Genomic DNA, 15,566 nt, shown 5'->3' with positions numbered 1-15,566 from the left:
CGTCACTCCTAAAATGGGGGTGAGAACAATAACTTTTTCATAGAGCTGTGTGAATTCTAAGGGTTGAAAAGAACAGTGTTTGTAACAGTGACTAAGAGTTGAACAAATATGAGTGAGCCCCTACAACAATAACAGGTCATTATTTTTTCCACCAAAAAGCCATAAAAAAGAATTACCATCCACTGACACCATAGTTTTTTATACAAAAAGAAAGTATTCTCACTAAAATAGGAAAGATAATTCCATTCTGGCTCAGTAAAAACTTCATCATGGATCAGTACCAGTCCACAACCCATGTTTAGGACTTTCCGTTATAGCCCCTAAGTGTTACTGGCTCAAGAAGGAGCCAGTGGGAATCTAGAACATGAATCAGATTGAAAACACGGATACAATCTGGGTAGATAAAAGCAAACACCTACATTTTTCCTTTAAAGTACCTAAGAGACTTTCTTTACCTGTAGGTATTTCAGCATTATTTGAAACACCATCATTTGAAATACTTTTTCTCTGAAAAGCCACAGTAGTACTAATTTTCATATATCCAACCTTCTTCAAAAGAACCAGAGTAGTTATTACTCCAAGTGATCCTTTTCAGATTTAAAAGAATTTGGGGGAATGTTCATGTTTCTATGAAAACAACTACAGGAGTTGCATTACTAAAGCACTCAAACACTTCTCTATTTGTGAAAAGTAACAACTGACCAAATACTGAGAAATGCATGGAATACTGAGTTTTAAAGTAAAAAATACCTGTGTTTGTAACTATAGTATAATTGTAATGACCATCAGAAACGTTCTGTGAATGGTGGTCCATGTTTATTGAGGTCAGTAGATTATTACTGACATATGCACACAAACATTGAATTTCCGTGGCTGAGCCACAAAAGTGGTGTTTGTCACCCCCAGTTCATTTAAACATGCTTTTGATTCTTTCTTTCCTTTACAAATTATAGTGGCTTCCTATACTCAACTCTGGGACAGGATGTAAAGATAAGTCCTGTGAATGTTTTTTACTGGAAAAACTAAATAGATAATACTCTATGCCCCCAAAATGCTAAGCACTATTGTTTTGCTTTGCTTGTATTATAGTAACACATTTTACTATAGAATGCAATAAATATAATCGGCAGGCAAAATAATTTATCCCTTACATTTCTTGAGAACCTTTAGCTTCAGCATTCTTCATAGTTTCTTTAGTTAATGAATAAGAAAGAAATTCTCATCAAATGAACTGAAAGCATGTGACTCCAATTCTTTAATATCCAGGTTGAACAGTGTATATACAACATAGTATAACTAAGAATGAGTTGAGTAGATGATATCTGAACAAAGCAAGGTCTTCCCCTTACTAGCTATGAAAGGGCAGTCCAAGTACTTAAACCAGTGGTTTCCATAGTTTGGTGCCTGATCAAGAGCATCATTATGACTGGGGAATTTGTTAGATATTCAAATTGTCAGGTCCTACTCCAGACCTAAGGAATCAGAAACTCTGAAGGCCATGTAGGAGATGCAGAAGGGCTTAGGCAGCCAGGACAAGATAGTGAGTGAGGAAGTTAGTGGTAGGGCCAGAAAAAGGGAGTATAGAGAGGGTCTTCTGATGAAGTCAACTTCCTACTTGACAAAAGCACTCATGGACATAAGTGGTGAACCCAATTAGACAGACACTTCCTTACTTGTGCTCCTCAGTGGAGGATCCAACAGAAAAAACTAAAACAGATTACATGGATAGAGGGGCACCAATCAATAATAGTGAGGAGAGCGTGGACAGGGGAGGAGAAAAGGGAAAAAAAGAAATTCCAGAGAGCATAAAAAGATTAGGCCAAAACTTCCACACCAGATTCCCAGCTCCGGGGCCCCTTCTTTCCACAGAAGTTTCTCTCTGTACCTCTGTTGCTTTTGCAATTAACCTGCTACTTGCATGCTCTCTCTGTGTCCTGTTCTTCAATTCTTTGCTAAACAGAGATGACAAACCCAGAAACCCTAGATGGTAATAGACAGACCAAGCAACCTATGTTTTACAAAGCCCTCCAGGTAATTCTAATCCATGCTCAAGGTTGGAGATATCATTGTGGTAGAGTTGCCCTTTTCTCATTTATAAAATGGGCTTCCTAAAAACATCCAAGACCAGAGAGGTGAATGGATGAGTGAAAAGGACTTTGGCTCATATGCAGTGACCTGTTATCATCATTATCTCAAAAACAAACCAAAAAAAAAGCCTAAAATTAAAGAGAATAAGGACAACAAGATGATGTGCTGCTGTCACAGGCGAGGACAGAAAAATGCTGACTTGCCAGCAGTGGGCCAGATACCAAAATAGGCCTCTGGCTGCAGAGCAGGCCCCAAAGATTCGGCCTCTGAAGTTCCAAGTGGGCAACATGCCCCCAAAGCAATATTTTATCCCCATATAAACTAAGATCACACCGCCTCATAATGACAAGTGATAGTACGAGAAGAATAAACACTGATCTTTTAGGTCGCAATCGGATTCCGATCCCCACTGAACTCTCCCCAGAGCACAGGCAAGGGGAATTCTCCTAATTGACGTCAGCTGCTGTAAGGGAAGGAATGCCATGACCTTAAACTTGGCCACCAGTCCACTCTCACATCCAGGAACAAAGCCAAAGGGTTCTCCTGGCAACTGCCTGACATGCTAAATGGCAGGCCCGGCCACCGAGGGAATCCTTTTCTGCTCTAGAGACAAATCCCCCACCGCAGGAAACAGACAAACCGGAGAGATTAGCAGTTTGCCCAGCGGATGCTGGCCTATCCCCTCAGCCCAGAGAGCAGAAAATGAGTTCTAAATCACTATTCAGCTCCTGGTCTGCCTTTGCTTTACAAATAAGCAGAATGTTCCCTGCTAAGCCAAAGGGAAAACAGGAAAATATGAGAAATTCAAGAAGAAATGTAGCAAATTGGATCCCTACCTAAACCCTTTTACCATAGTCAAAAGTCTCTAATAGATGTTGATATTTAAAATACAAACTAAACAGATGTTTTAAAATCAACTTTGACAGTCATTTATTTAAAAGGCCATGTAATAAAAGTTGAATCCAATCCCTCGACTCTGCCAAAGTCATCCTGGCTCCCCTAATGGAGTATAAAAGGTTCCTAATCAACCTCTCTCCCAAGAGTTCCTCTGCCCCACCCTACTTTATCTCATCCAGGATGCTCTCCTAGGCACACACTTCATTATGTAACTGCCCTGCTCAAAGACCCATGAAAGCATGGACTACCCACTACTTACAGAGCTTTAGAATGTGACCCTGGCCTTCCAACCAGGTCTCACTCACTGGCCCCTCTACCTCTCACACCCTCTGAAACCCTTTCTTTCCACAACAAACCTCCAAGAACAAGCCTTGCCACTTCACAAAACAACACCAGAGTAATCAATATATTAATATGCTCTTGTCTTAATCTAGAATACCCTTCCCCCAGCATTTTATTTTTTCTTTTTGGGGGGATACTGGGGATAGAAGCCATGAGTGCTATACCATTGAATGACATCCCCAGGCTTTTTATTTTTATTTTGTTTGTTTTGAAACAGGGTCCCACTAAGTTGACCAAGTTGGCCCTGAACTTGGGATCCTCCTGCTTGAGCCTTCAGAGTTGCAGGGATTATAGGTGTGAACCACCATACCCTGCCCCTAGCATTTTTACAAAGTAAAATTTTACTCATAATACGTGGTTCAATTTAAACATCATGTAATATGTCAACATTTTCATGGCTCTCTACATTTCTTTCTCTGACTGCCACACCAGTTCTTAGATACCTTCAATACAGATCTTTAAAAATTATATAATGGCCGGGTGCAGTGGCACATGCCTGTAATCCCAAGTGACTCAGGAGGCTGAGGCAAGAGGATCACAAATTCAAACCCAGCCTCAGCAACTTAGCAAGGCCCTAAGCAGCTCAGTGAGACCCTATCTCTAATAAAATATAAAAAAGAGCTGAGGATGTGGCTCAGTGGTTAAGTACCTCTAGATTTAATCCCTGGTACCAGGGATAATATGATTAATATATATATATATATATATATATATATATATATATATATATATATATATATATTTTATAGTAATTATATGTTTATGTGTCTGACTCTACAATTGGACCTTGAATATTCTAGTCAAGGACTACATCTCATACATCATGCATGGTACTAACCTTCTAAAACAGATCTCAATCATCTTCAGGTCAGTTAGAATCTCAGCTATTTAGTAGTTTCTTAAACTCAAAAACAGAATAGAATCATCATTGAGTACTGTTAGAGAAACCTTAGAAACTTAAACTATAGAAAACCTTTTTGTCTATTAATTAGCTATATTTATTTGGATGCTTCTTAATTTGTTTGAGAAGAATCTAGGCCTTTAATCTAATCAATACTTTGATAGACTTATCTTGGACTTATTCCCATGTGTATAATCCATACCTCCTGTACCAGGCAGATGCCCAGTAAATGCTTGCAAAATTGAATTTCTAAAATGAGTGGCCACACTGATATGTGAAGCTTTTTTGAATCTTTCATATGTACACTTGCAAGGGAACTGAGATAAATTCAACTCAATTTTCCAAAGAAAGTTAAAGAGTGATACTTATTTTCTTCACAAGATGCCTTGAACTCAGAAATACACACTTCAAATTCAATCTCGGAAACAGCTGCCACTTGAACCAGGAAAGTCAGCTTAGAGGAAAGAAGAGAACTTGTGGTGTACCCCTCTTGTTTTGACAGGGAACTCAGAGAAGATGGCTAGTTGGCTTCCACGTCCACACTCACACTGCTTCATCACTCTCTTCCAAGGGACAGGTGCAGGAAACACCCTGGTCTGTCTGTCTTCTCCAAAGTAAAACATACAGAATTTTAGGGGGGAAATTCTAAATGAATAGAAAACTTGCATTCCTTTATGTACACATGAAGGAGGAGGCCTTGTGCCCTTAAACATTAAAGAAATGCTAATGCCAAGAAGTGCAATCCAGAGCTCCAATATCTAGGACATATATTCCCAGGCTTCTTTTGAATGTGAGTAAACCATGGCAGATGTTAGCATGACTCCTCCCTAAACAATTAAAAATAAAATACTTTTATCAACAAAATAGGAGGGAAGGATAAAGAGAAAGCTGAGAAGCAACTTCATGTATAATTAGAACATATTTGATACATCCTTTTGAGAGTTTATATTCTACTCAAAAAGTTACTAGGTTTTTAGTTTCTACCTTAACCCACCACATTAGCATTTTTAGGAACTTGACATATCCCGGGTGTGATATTATATTGCATATCATTGAAAACCACTAGAAGGTCAGGGTTCAGGCTTTTACCCTCCCTAATAAGAAGTCCTTGCTTCTTTCTCTTAATCTTTCTTCACAGATTCTCATTTGTAACTATACTATTTTCCTTCTCCCCACCTCACCCCTCCCTTCTTCTTCTTTTTATTCTTTCTTTTCTAAATTTTTAGATACTCTATCTTCTAAAGTATGGAGTTCTGAATTGCATAAAGAGTACTTTAGCTTGAAGATTTTTAAGTGTAGACTATGCCTTTTACTGCACACCCTAATATTGAAGACTTTACTGATTCAACTGCCCAAAGAATAAATTCTAAATCTAAAAATAAATACTATCCTGTTTGTTCAGCTGTCCAGATAAAATGAAATCTTAGAATACAATCATGTATCATAAAATTTCACTGATAAATTATAAGAAGTACAAGTTGAGTATCTGTTATCCAAAATGCTTGGGATCAGAAGTGTTTCAAATTTTGGAGTTTGCACATTTAGGAATATTTGCAGAGACTTTATTCTTCATCTAAAAATCTGAAATGCTATGAAATTTGGAAATCTTGAGAAGACACCTGATGCTCAAAAAATTCCAAATTTCACAGCATTCCAGATTTCAGATTAGTTTAAATTTTATCTCAAAATACAAAGAGATTGTCATTTTATCTGATGAATGTACCGTTTTTCTTGGAATGCACCCCATGTTTCAGCTTTTGCTTAGAAAAAAATCATAAACTGGAATATATATCCTAACTCAGTTGCTATGGTCTGGATGTTTCCCTGGAATTCCTATGTTAAAATCTAATCAACAAGGGGCAGGTATCTGGAGGTAGGGACTTGGAGAGGTGATTAAGATCAGGGGGCAGAATCCTACTGATTGAGATCAGTGTCCTTATAAAAGAGCCTTCCAAAATCCTCCCTGTGTGATCCTTCAGGACAGAGCCTAATCAAACAATAGATAACTAAGCCATTCCAGAAAACATTTTACCTTGAATATCTATTTTACACATTTCCTTTTAGCTATAATTATCACTTCCATTAACACCTACAAGGCTCATTAGTGAATTCAACATGAATTGTTCATTGGAAGTGAAGAAAAAGTAAAGTAAATAAAATATCATGCCATTCATTCTAATCAAAATTAATGATAAAGATATAATGCTTATATTAATAACATATGGGTGTGAATTCATTGCAATGGATTTTTTTTTTATTCGTTTCACCAGTACTAGGGTTGAACACAGGGCCTGGCACATGCTAGACAAATGTTCTATCACTGAGCTACATCCCCAGACCCCAATGTGGATTTTTACGTAATAGATACTTTAAAATTTTAGAAGTGTGGTATGCAAGAGAGTAAAGCATGTGTTGTCCTTGTATTTTTACAGTCCTGAGAGCTGGAGATAACAGGTAACTCAACTGTATAATTTGTTCACAGTGCCGGGCACAGGGTTAGCTCTTGATTTTGTTGCCCATGGCCCATCAATGGGTTAAAACTACTAGAGCAGACTCCTCCTGCTGCCAGCCTCTACCCATGGTCATTTTTTTTCTATGTTAAAAGCAAGAAAAATAGCCTTGCTAATCAAAACTAATATGTGAATAAGGCCAGTTTCTTTAGAATAGGAATTATTAGAAATGTTTTGATAAAGAATGGCCTAGTCTGATATTAAAGATTTTCCTTCTAACAGGCACACTCAAATATGCATATGAAGGACAATAAAAGACATGAAAATTTAAAAGAAAGAAACTCTTCATAATGTACATGAGATACTTCCAAATGACCCCTCTCTTTCAAAAAGAATAATATGCTGTGTCTAAATGTTTTTCCCTTGCCAAAATAAAAATATTTCCAGGAAAAATAATCATTTTTAGTTTCTCTAAAAATGAAAACTTAGAAGTCCAGCAGACTCCACAAAGAGTCAATCAAAATTCCATGGGTATTAGGTGCTCTGTTTTTCTGATAAGATTTAATGGTTATGACCTAAAAGAAGCAAACTTACACAAAATATGTATCTGTCCACAGGAAGTAACAGAACCAAAAAATTTAAAAAATAAAGACTTATCTTCCAGGTCTGGGGTTGTAGTTCAGTGGAAGAGCTCTTGCCTAGTGTATGTGAGGGTTTGATTCTCAGCACCGCATATAAATAAATAAATAAAAGCAACTAAAAAAAATATTAAAAAAAAGACTCATCTTCTAAGCAGAAAATGCCATAGGAAAGAGAGAAATTCAGACTTCTTCTAAAATCCAGTGCTTCTCAAATTTTAATGTACATTGGAACCCAGAGGACCACCCAACTAGAGGACCTGATAGAACACAGATTGTTGGGCCTCCCCCCAGTGAATCAGATTTGCCTGATTCAGTAGTCAGAGAGTAGGCCCTGAGAGTTTACATTGTACAGGTTTCCAGGTGATGGCAATGATGATGTCAGTCTGGGAATCACACTTTGGGAACCACTGCTTTAACTTGGTGACTTTGTCAACACTGTAGAAGGCTTACAATAATCTTTCCCAGTGAATAAATCTGTATGCTTTATGGCAATTCATGTTTCCACTGGCAGAGAATATCAATTCTTAATTATATCAGAATATTTTCACTATATCTACATTGCACACCACTTTTAGAACATGACAATTTTATAGGTACTTAGTACAGGAAAATAAAAAATATTTTTGTAGACATTCTATCCTTAGTCCTTCAGTGGAGATTCAACAGTAAAGAGTATGATGGTAAAGTATTTGAAGACTCAGTGTAGGCACAAGTGGGCAGACTCCATTCTCAGGACTTACCTGTGACTGGTGCATCGATATCCAGCAAGTTTTTTTCCTGTCGAAGAATGGAAGCACCCTCTGTTATTATTCTCAACGCAACGCTCTCTTCCAGCCTGCCCTCCTTCATGAGATGTGCTTTTAAGATATCCACACGAGGTTTTCCATCATTATCAAACACTTCTTTTGCTGTGAGCCGGTGACTTGGAGGAAATGGAACAGCTGAAAGACAAAAAGTCAAATTATTACATTAACTGAAATTCAACAACAAAAGATTTAGTCATAACCACCAAATATCCATCCCTGTCTCTAACCACCTAGAGACATATTTTTAAAAGTTCCCACATTAAAATATGATCATGCATTATCAAGAATTAAAGACATCTTTCCCCCTTTGATTCTAGATGTAATGTGATTGCTGAAAGGAAATTTGCAGTTTGTTATTCATTCAGTACTCTCTCCGACACATAAAAGATCCTGGTTGAGTTTTGTTTTGTTTTCTTAAGGAATGAAAAGTGTCCTGTTAGGCAATAACTCGTTCCACAAAACACAATAATTCCTAAACATCCAACCATAACTGACCAGGGCAAAGATACTTCTCCATTGTGAAGCAGGCTCTTCTGCTGGGATTAAGGAAACAGAAAACAGCTGCCCCACCAGATTCACTGCTCCAACTGGAGCCCAGCACTGAGCTACTGATTCTCTGTTTAAGGAGAGAAGGGACTCAGCAGAAAGGTGCAAATGCACCAAAAACTAAACAGGAAAAATCAAGATTTGCATGTGAAAGTGTGTGCCCTTGAACTGAAAGGGTATCTTGAAGATCAAGGGAAATGATATAAAGACAAACACTACTTATTCCTTGGATTTAGAACCAAACAGCCTCTCTTCTACCCATCCCACCCCTTCTTTACTGTGAGAAGTTCCCTTATAGCTACAGTCATCCTCATGTCTGTGAGTCTCTCAGTCATTCATTCAGCCATAGCCTATTCACCAAACTCTAGTATAGTGCCAGGACATCCGACATATGTCAGAGATGGTATCACAAAGGTTAAATAACTGATAAAAGGTCAATGAGCCACGCAAAAACTCACCATTTCTCTATTTTACACACTGGGTGACAACTCGGATCTATGAGCACTATCTGGCAATGAGCACAAACGTGGATTCAGGTTACTTTCAAGTGCATTTGCAATGCCCCACATGCAATGGGAGCTGATCCATGAAACTTCTTTTCTCAGGAAGAAATTAAATTAAGGAATACACCTGACCCTCCCACTTTCTAAAATGGTCTCTCAAAAGAGCAAGACTGAAGGTGGATGTGTGCCAAGAAATTCTGTGCAATCTAATAGCACAAATTTGTTACCTGAGTGAACTTGTAACTACTTTATAAAAATATCAGGAAATAAACCTTTATGGATGGATGCAAGCATGATTTTCCTAACAATCCAGCCACATCTATGGAACTACGGCGCCACAATAAAGTGGCAGGGACAGACTCAGTGGATAAGCAGGAAGCTTTCATGGTTAAAGGAACCTGGGTGCAAACCTTGGCAGTGCACACTCCCCAGCTCAGTGACCTTGGGCAAATTCAATAACCTCCTTTGGCTTTAGTTACCTCATCATAAAGTGAGGATTATGTCTACCAGATGACTGGTTTAATAAATAAAGTAAATAGTAATGGCAGTAGCTAATAGTTATAGAGCATTTATTTTCTGCCAGGTGTTGTTTGGTTAATAAAATTGGACACAGCAGTAATGCTGAAAGATGAGTAAGGTATATGTACATGTGTTTATGTATAAACTCATTTAGTTCCCATAACATTGCTGTGGGGGAGAAACTTGAGGCTCAAAAATATAAACACCTTCCTAAGATAATCACCTGGTGATTTGTGTAGACACATTGAGTTGAAACTCAGGCAGTTGGATGCCAGAATACCTGTGTTAGCAACTAAACTGCTTTCCAGAAAGCATTTAATAATTAAAAAGTGATTACTAACTCACTTTTTTTTTTGGAATTGAAATTCTAATAAATACTGAGAGATGTTTCTTATAAATAGAAAAAGTTTCAATTAAAAATCTTTAGTTTCAAGATTTGGGGCTGCTTTATAAAATAAAAGCAAAATGTATAATTTCAAAGCATCGGGCTCAACAGAAAAAAATTCAAGCTTTAAGTAAGGACGTAAGAATAGAAGGAAATTAGGTCATTAAATTTGGGAGTTATTTGGTCCACTTTATTTTGTTGCCACCCCCACAATTTCTTGCAGTGATGACTAATGTGGATAATAAGAAAACATGGGGGGAAAAAAAGGAAAGAAAATATGGAGACATTTCAGCGACCACATTATTACTGTTTTTTAACTGAGCTCTTTATGTGTGTTTAGAGGTTAACAAATATCTTACCTAGCATTGCTTCAAAAGTATTCAGGCTATAGGATATAAACTAAGATGAAGGATAGAGAGGGGGAAACTTCAAAAACATACTTGGGGCCAGGGCTGATTTAAAAATTAAAAAAAAAAAAATGATTTGCCAAGATGTGAGTTAGACAACTGCGAAGGTTTAAATGGTTCTGCAAGATTTTCAGACAAGAATCACAGGAGCACAGACAGTAAGGGGGATGATATTACTGTCAGGCAGATAAAAGCAGTGGGCTTCTGCCACATTGCTCTTGATGGTCTTATTGGACTTCACACAGATCAAAGGATTAAACCTGAAAGTGCTGCAATATTTAAGATGAGAGGCAAAGAAACAGCACCATAGCGAGAGCCTCAGCTTCGTGAATTAGACTTTCTCCAAGTCCCTAGACTCTCCAAGCCAAGACCACTGCAATAACAGATGCTCCACCCTTCAATGCAGATTTTATTCCTTCCAGTAATTGCTAATCCTAAAGTAACTGGCTAAGGTAAAGCCACCTGCACCGAGATGCTGGAGTTGGTTGCAAATAAACAGGGTGAGAACGAAGAGGAAAATGGCCAATCAGAGGGCAGTGTTTCCAACTGGATGATAGGGATTCTGATGAGATGGGGCCCTTTACCAGTTAGACAGATGGTAAGGCCTCAGGGAACCAAGATGAGCAGCAGTGAGGCCAAGCATCGAACCCAGAGAAACTGAGAGCCAAAGAGAAGTTTTCTGGGACAAAAATAAGAGTGGGCTAATATTTGTGTGTTTGTGCACCTTTTGGCTTCATAAAGAAAATACCAGCTTTATAAAGGTCACATTTATTTGCTTTCTCTGTTCATCTAGTGTCCCACATGTAGGTCTGTGCCAAACATTGAACAAGAACTATTTGGACCAAAGAATCCAATGTGCTTGGAAAACATTTTTTTAAATTTTATTTCATTAACTCATTGTGAAAGTGTCTATGCTTCATATAATAAAATTAGATTTCTCCTCCACTCCTTTGCTTTAAGTATTACAACAAGTTGCTTTCCTTGATATATACCAGAACTAGTGAAATTAAGTTTGTGCATGCTGCTTCAAAGTCTCAAATAGCTGTTGATATTTGGGTTGGCTCTTTCCAAAACAATTTTCTTAAAATTTCCTATTAGGTACAGAATATAATGTTGTAAGACTTCTTAGAAGCATCCTATAAATAGATAAAAATTCTCTCAGCTTTCTCTACAATTCCCAATTGATGCCACTTTTTTTCCCTCAAATTAATAAAACAGTAAATTAGCTATAATTTGGGACATGTACGTCCTTGACTGACTCCTAACAGGAAACATCACAGATGGCTTTAAAAAGCAAACAACACAGTGGACTAGGATTGTGTTCTTTTGTCACGAACGGGATATCTGGCAGATCTTCATTTCCAATGGTCAAGAATGTGGCTTTGCTGCTTTTCTATTTCCTGGTACACCAGATTTCATCTATCTAATGTGGAGAAAAGTTACCAGATTATGTACCCAAATCACATATATCCAATATTGGCATCTATACAACTAATATTGAAGCTGTTATCAGTTATACATGCACCAGAAAGAGAAGCATTCCAATTTAGAAACACCTGTAGTCAGAGGATGTGTCTGATGATGGCAAACACACCTCCAAAAGAACAGGGGTCTCTTCCTGAGTTTTGGGTTAAATACGTTTTAAACAACTACTATGTGGCAAAGTAACTATAAGTGTTCTCTTACCATCCTGGGGTAGATCCAGGTATGGAATATCTGTTTTTCAAATATGAGCTGCTTCAACCACTATTGAAGAGATTCCCAATATTTTATAGGAAACATCTGAGTCATTGTCATGGTAACACCTTCCTCACAAGGAAGAACAGGATTCCTGCTGCCTGACCTCTGCCTGGAGTAGTAGCATAAATGCTGACAAAAAGGAATAATGCACTTAAAAGAATATTTAACAAAGTGTTATTTTTTTTAAACCTTTGCTTTTATCCTCTAACAATATCATACCTGGAAACTCAAGCATATGCAGAGTAGAAAGGAGCCTAAAACAATTGGCTCACCTTGCTTTTCTCTGCTGATGGCTTCCAAGGAGTGCTAACCAAATCCTGGGGCTTTTATTGTTTTGTTTTTGTGTTTCATTTATTTATTTTGTCAGAACTGAGGATGAATCCTGGGCCTTGTGCATGCTAACCCATACTCTATCACTGGACTTGCCCTATTACCTACTCCTGCATTGTTCAATATGGTACTGACTAGCTAACATGGCTCTTTAGCACTTGAAAATAACTATTCCAAGCCAAGATATGCCACCAATCTACAATAAGCCCTGGATTTAGAAGAGTTGATATAATTTGTTCCTGAAGTTAAATTCTAGCCTTTGTCCTGGTCAGCCTGGCAACCAAGGAGCCAGTTGGCCGACTAATCCCCAGGAGAAGTGTTGACAGAGGTGGAATGGGCAGACTGGAGCGTGGGCTGGGAGCATGGGCAGCAACAGCACAGAACCTGCCATCATCCCCTCACAAGTCTGAGGCATGGTGAGCTAGGGTATAATGACCAGCAGCCCAGCAGTGGCCTGGCCCAGGCAAATGAGCAGCAAGGAAAAGGAGGTTGGGACAGGCCCAAATGGTGATTGCAGGAACTTTCAGACTCAAGGGCTAACTAATAGTGTTCAAACTTTTCTAAGACTTGATTAGCATAAATGTGGACCAATGATGGCATTAGCCCAAGAGCTGTTATCAACCGCTAGACTAGCTGCAACCTGCAATCAGGTGCCCTCTCGCCCTGGGAGAGTTCTTTCTCTTTCTTTCTCACTTGAATAAATTCTACTCCTTTCACTCTTTCACTCTTGCCTTCCATTATTGCCCATGGATTTCATTCTTTGAATTTGCAAGACAAGAACCCAGAAAAAATTGGCGGTGAGCTGCTGGAAGGCATAGCCCACCATTTAGAGCTGCAACACGCCACTCAATAATAGTAGAGAAGAATCCAACTTTTCCAGCTGTGACCCTCAGAGTTGATGCCAGCAGGCATCACCTGCTGTGATTAGCTGCTAACACTAAAATGGGCCTTCTCAGCTGCAGAGTCCCACAATTTACACAAACCCCACCTGCAGACAGAAGCAGAGAATTGAGTTTCATCTCAAACCCTGGATTCTGAGTTAATTCCACCTATTTTTGTTACTTTTTAAAAATATGGCTATGTGAGCATTTAAAATGACATGTAATCCTTTTACTAGAATACTATGTGACATATACTTCCTATTACTGGACAATGGTGTTCTAGATTCTGCATTCCTTCTCAGTAAATGAGAAAAAGGTGAATGGAAATTATATTCCTTAGCGTTTCTTTTAACTTTCATTTGATTCCTACAAAACCTCAAACTACTTCAAAACTGACTGCACATTTGGAATCACTTTTGCAAAGAATAATGCCCATTCTTTACCTTTAGAGATTTCTGATTTAATTAGTTTAGGGGAGAACCAAGTCATTGGTATTATTTTAAAGGGGTCCCAGACAATATTAAAGTATGGGCATATTTTTAAAGAATCCTAGATAATACCAATGTGAAGTCCAATTTGAGATCCACCAGCCTATACTGCAAGCAAAGGCATACAAATGCCAAGCCATTTAATCTTCCCCCAAACAGGCTTCAGGCCAGTCAATCAACCACAGCAGATGCAAAGTCTTTGCAAGTCCAGACACGTTTATTTATCCCTTTCTGTAATCAGGACATGCACAGGAAGAGCTCTTGTCCCATATTTTATGTGGCTATTCTGCACAAGGGCTGTCAAAGATACTTGTGTCAGCACATGTTAAGAAAACAGCTTAAGGATATCACATGTCAGACACAAAACACATTCTGGCCTGACCTCAGATTGGCACTCCATCCATTCCCTTCTGGAAATTTGTATATGTTACCAACCTCTATTCTAATCAAACCATATCAATTAACCAATCCATCATGAAGCACCTATGAGGTATTTATGCACCACTTTACATCCTAGGCAATGAGAAGGGCTGGGGAAATTGGATAATAGAAAATAATCATAAGCAGACACAGATACTTGAAGAGTTCACTGTGTCCTACAATTATTAGTTGCTTTAGAAAGTTTGCAAAATGATAGACTATAAAATTGAAGAATTAATTTAAAGATAATAAAACAAAATGTGAGCAGTAAGGGGGAGGAAAAAGTATCTTTATCCACAAAAAATCTTTATACATCCAATGGTTAAATTTAGGTTCCTAGAAATACTTTGATCTAGATGAATGGTTCTCTTCAAGTGTTTAATAAATACATAAACTTTAGATGACTCCAGAAGACAAGATTCTATTGTAAAGGGACATAATGAACTGTTTAGCTCAGCTATTCTAAAATACAATATACCAATTAAAATATACAAAAGTAACTCCACCATCAGTCATCAACATATGCAAAATCTGACCCTACTTCTGAAGAAAATAAGGAGTATGTAAAAGGAAGTAAAAGACTTTTTGCCTTGGGCTGGGGATGTGGCTCAAGCGGTAGCGTGCTCGCCTGGCATGCATGCGGCCCGGGTTCGATCCTCAACACCACATACAAACAAAGATGTTGTATTCACCGAGAACTTAAAAATAAATATTAAAAAAAAAAAAAAAAAAAAAAAGACCTTTTGCCAAATTTTTTTTAAACTTTCACTTTTATATATATATACATATATATGTGTGTGTGTGTGTGTGTGTATATATATATACATATATATACATATATATATCTGCATTCTTATTTTTATGTGGTGCTGAGAATCGAACCCAGTGTGTCATGCATGCTAGGCGAGGGAGCTACCACTTAAGCCACATCCCCAGCCCCCCAAAATTTTATTTGTGCTTTAATATTGAGCAATTTGGTTTAATTTATACAGAGTTCAGAATTTTTTTTTTAGTTTTATCAGTACGGAGATAAAAGTTGATCCACACACAGCATATCTGTATGCAAAGTATGCAAAACTTTGCATGGAAAATAGAGCTAAACTGCAGCTATTCTCTAAGAAGATCCAACCATAAGAACACATTTATACTCCTGCAGATAGTCATCACTTGCTTGTTTGGAAGTCTAGTTTTTATTGTAGATATTAATGCCTGTCAAATTAAA

The 15,566-nt window shown here is 37.9% G+C and overlaps 1 protein-coding gene across 2 annotated transcripts in view; it reads right to left on the bottom strand.

The window, feature by feature from the left end:
- Ppp3ca (protein phosphatase 3 catalytic subunit alpha) overlaps nt 1–15,566 on the bottom strand; it is a 308,796-nt gene that overhangs the window by 152,001 nt on the left and 141,229 nt on the right. For both annotated transcript variants that reach the window (XM_076865379.2, XM_076865380.2), the window contains exon 2: nt 8,060–8,260. In XM_076865379.2, the coding sequence (XP_076721494.1) occupies nt 8,060–8,260 (201 nt within the window). The remainder of the gene's footprint in view (nt 1–8,059; nt 8,261–15,566) is intronic.

The sequence above is a fragment of the Callospermophilus lateralis genome, chromosome 8, assembly GCF_048772815.1.
Source record: "Callospermophilus lateralis isolate mCalLat2 chromosome 8, mCalLat2.hap1, whole genome shotgun sequence".
Taxonomy (NCBI): domain Eukaryota; kingdom Metazoa; phylum Chordata; class Mammalia; order Rodentia; family Sciuridae; genus Callospermophilus; species Callospermophilus lateralis.
The sequence above is the reverse complement of the archived record's forward strand: the minus strand, read 5'-3'. Positions and strand labels throughout refer to the sequence as shown.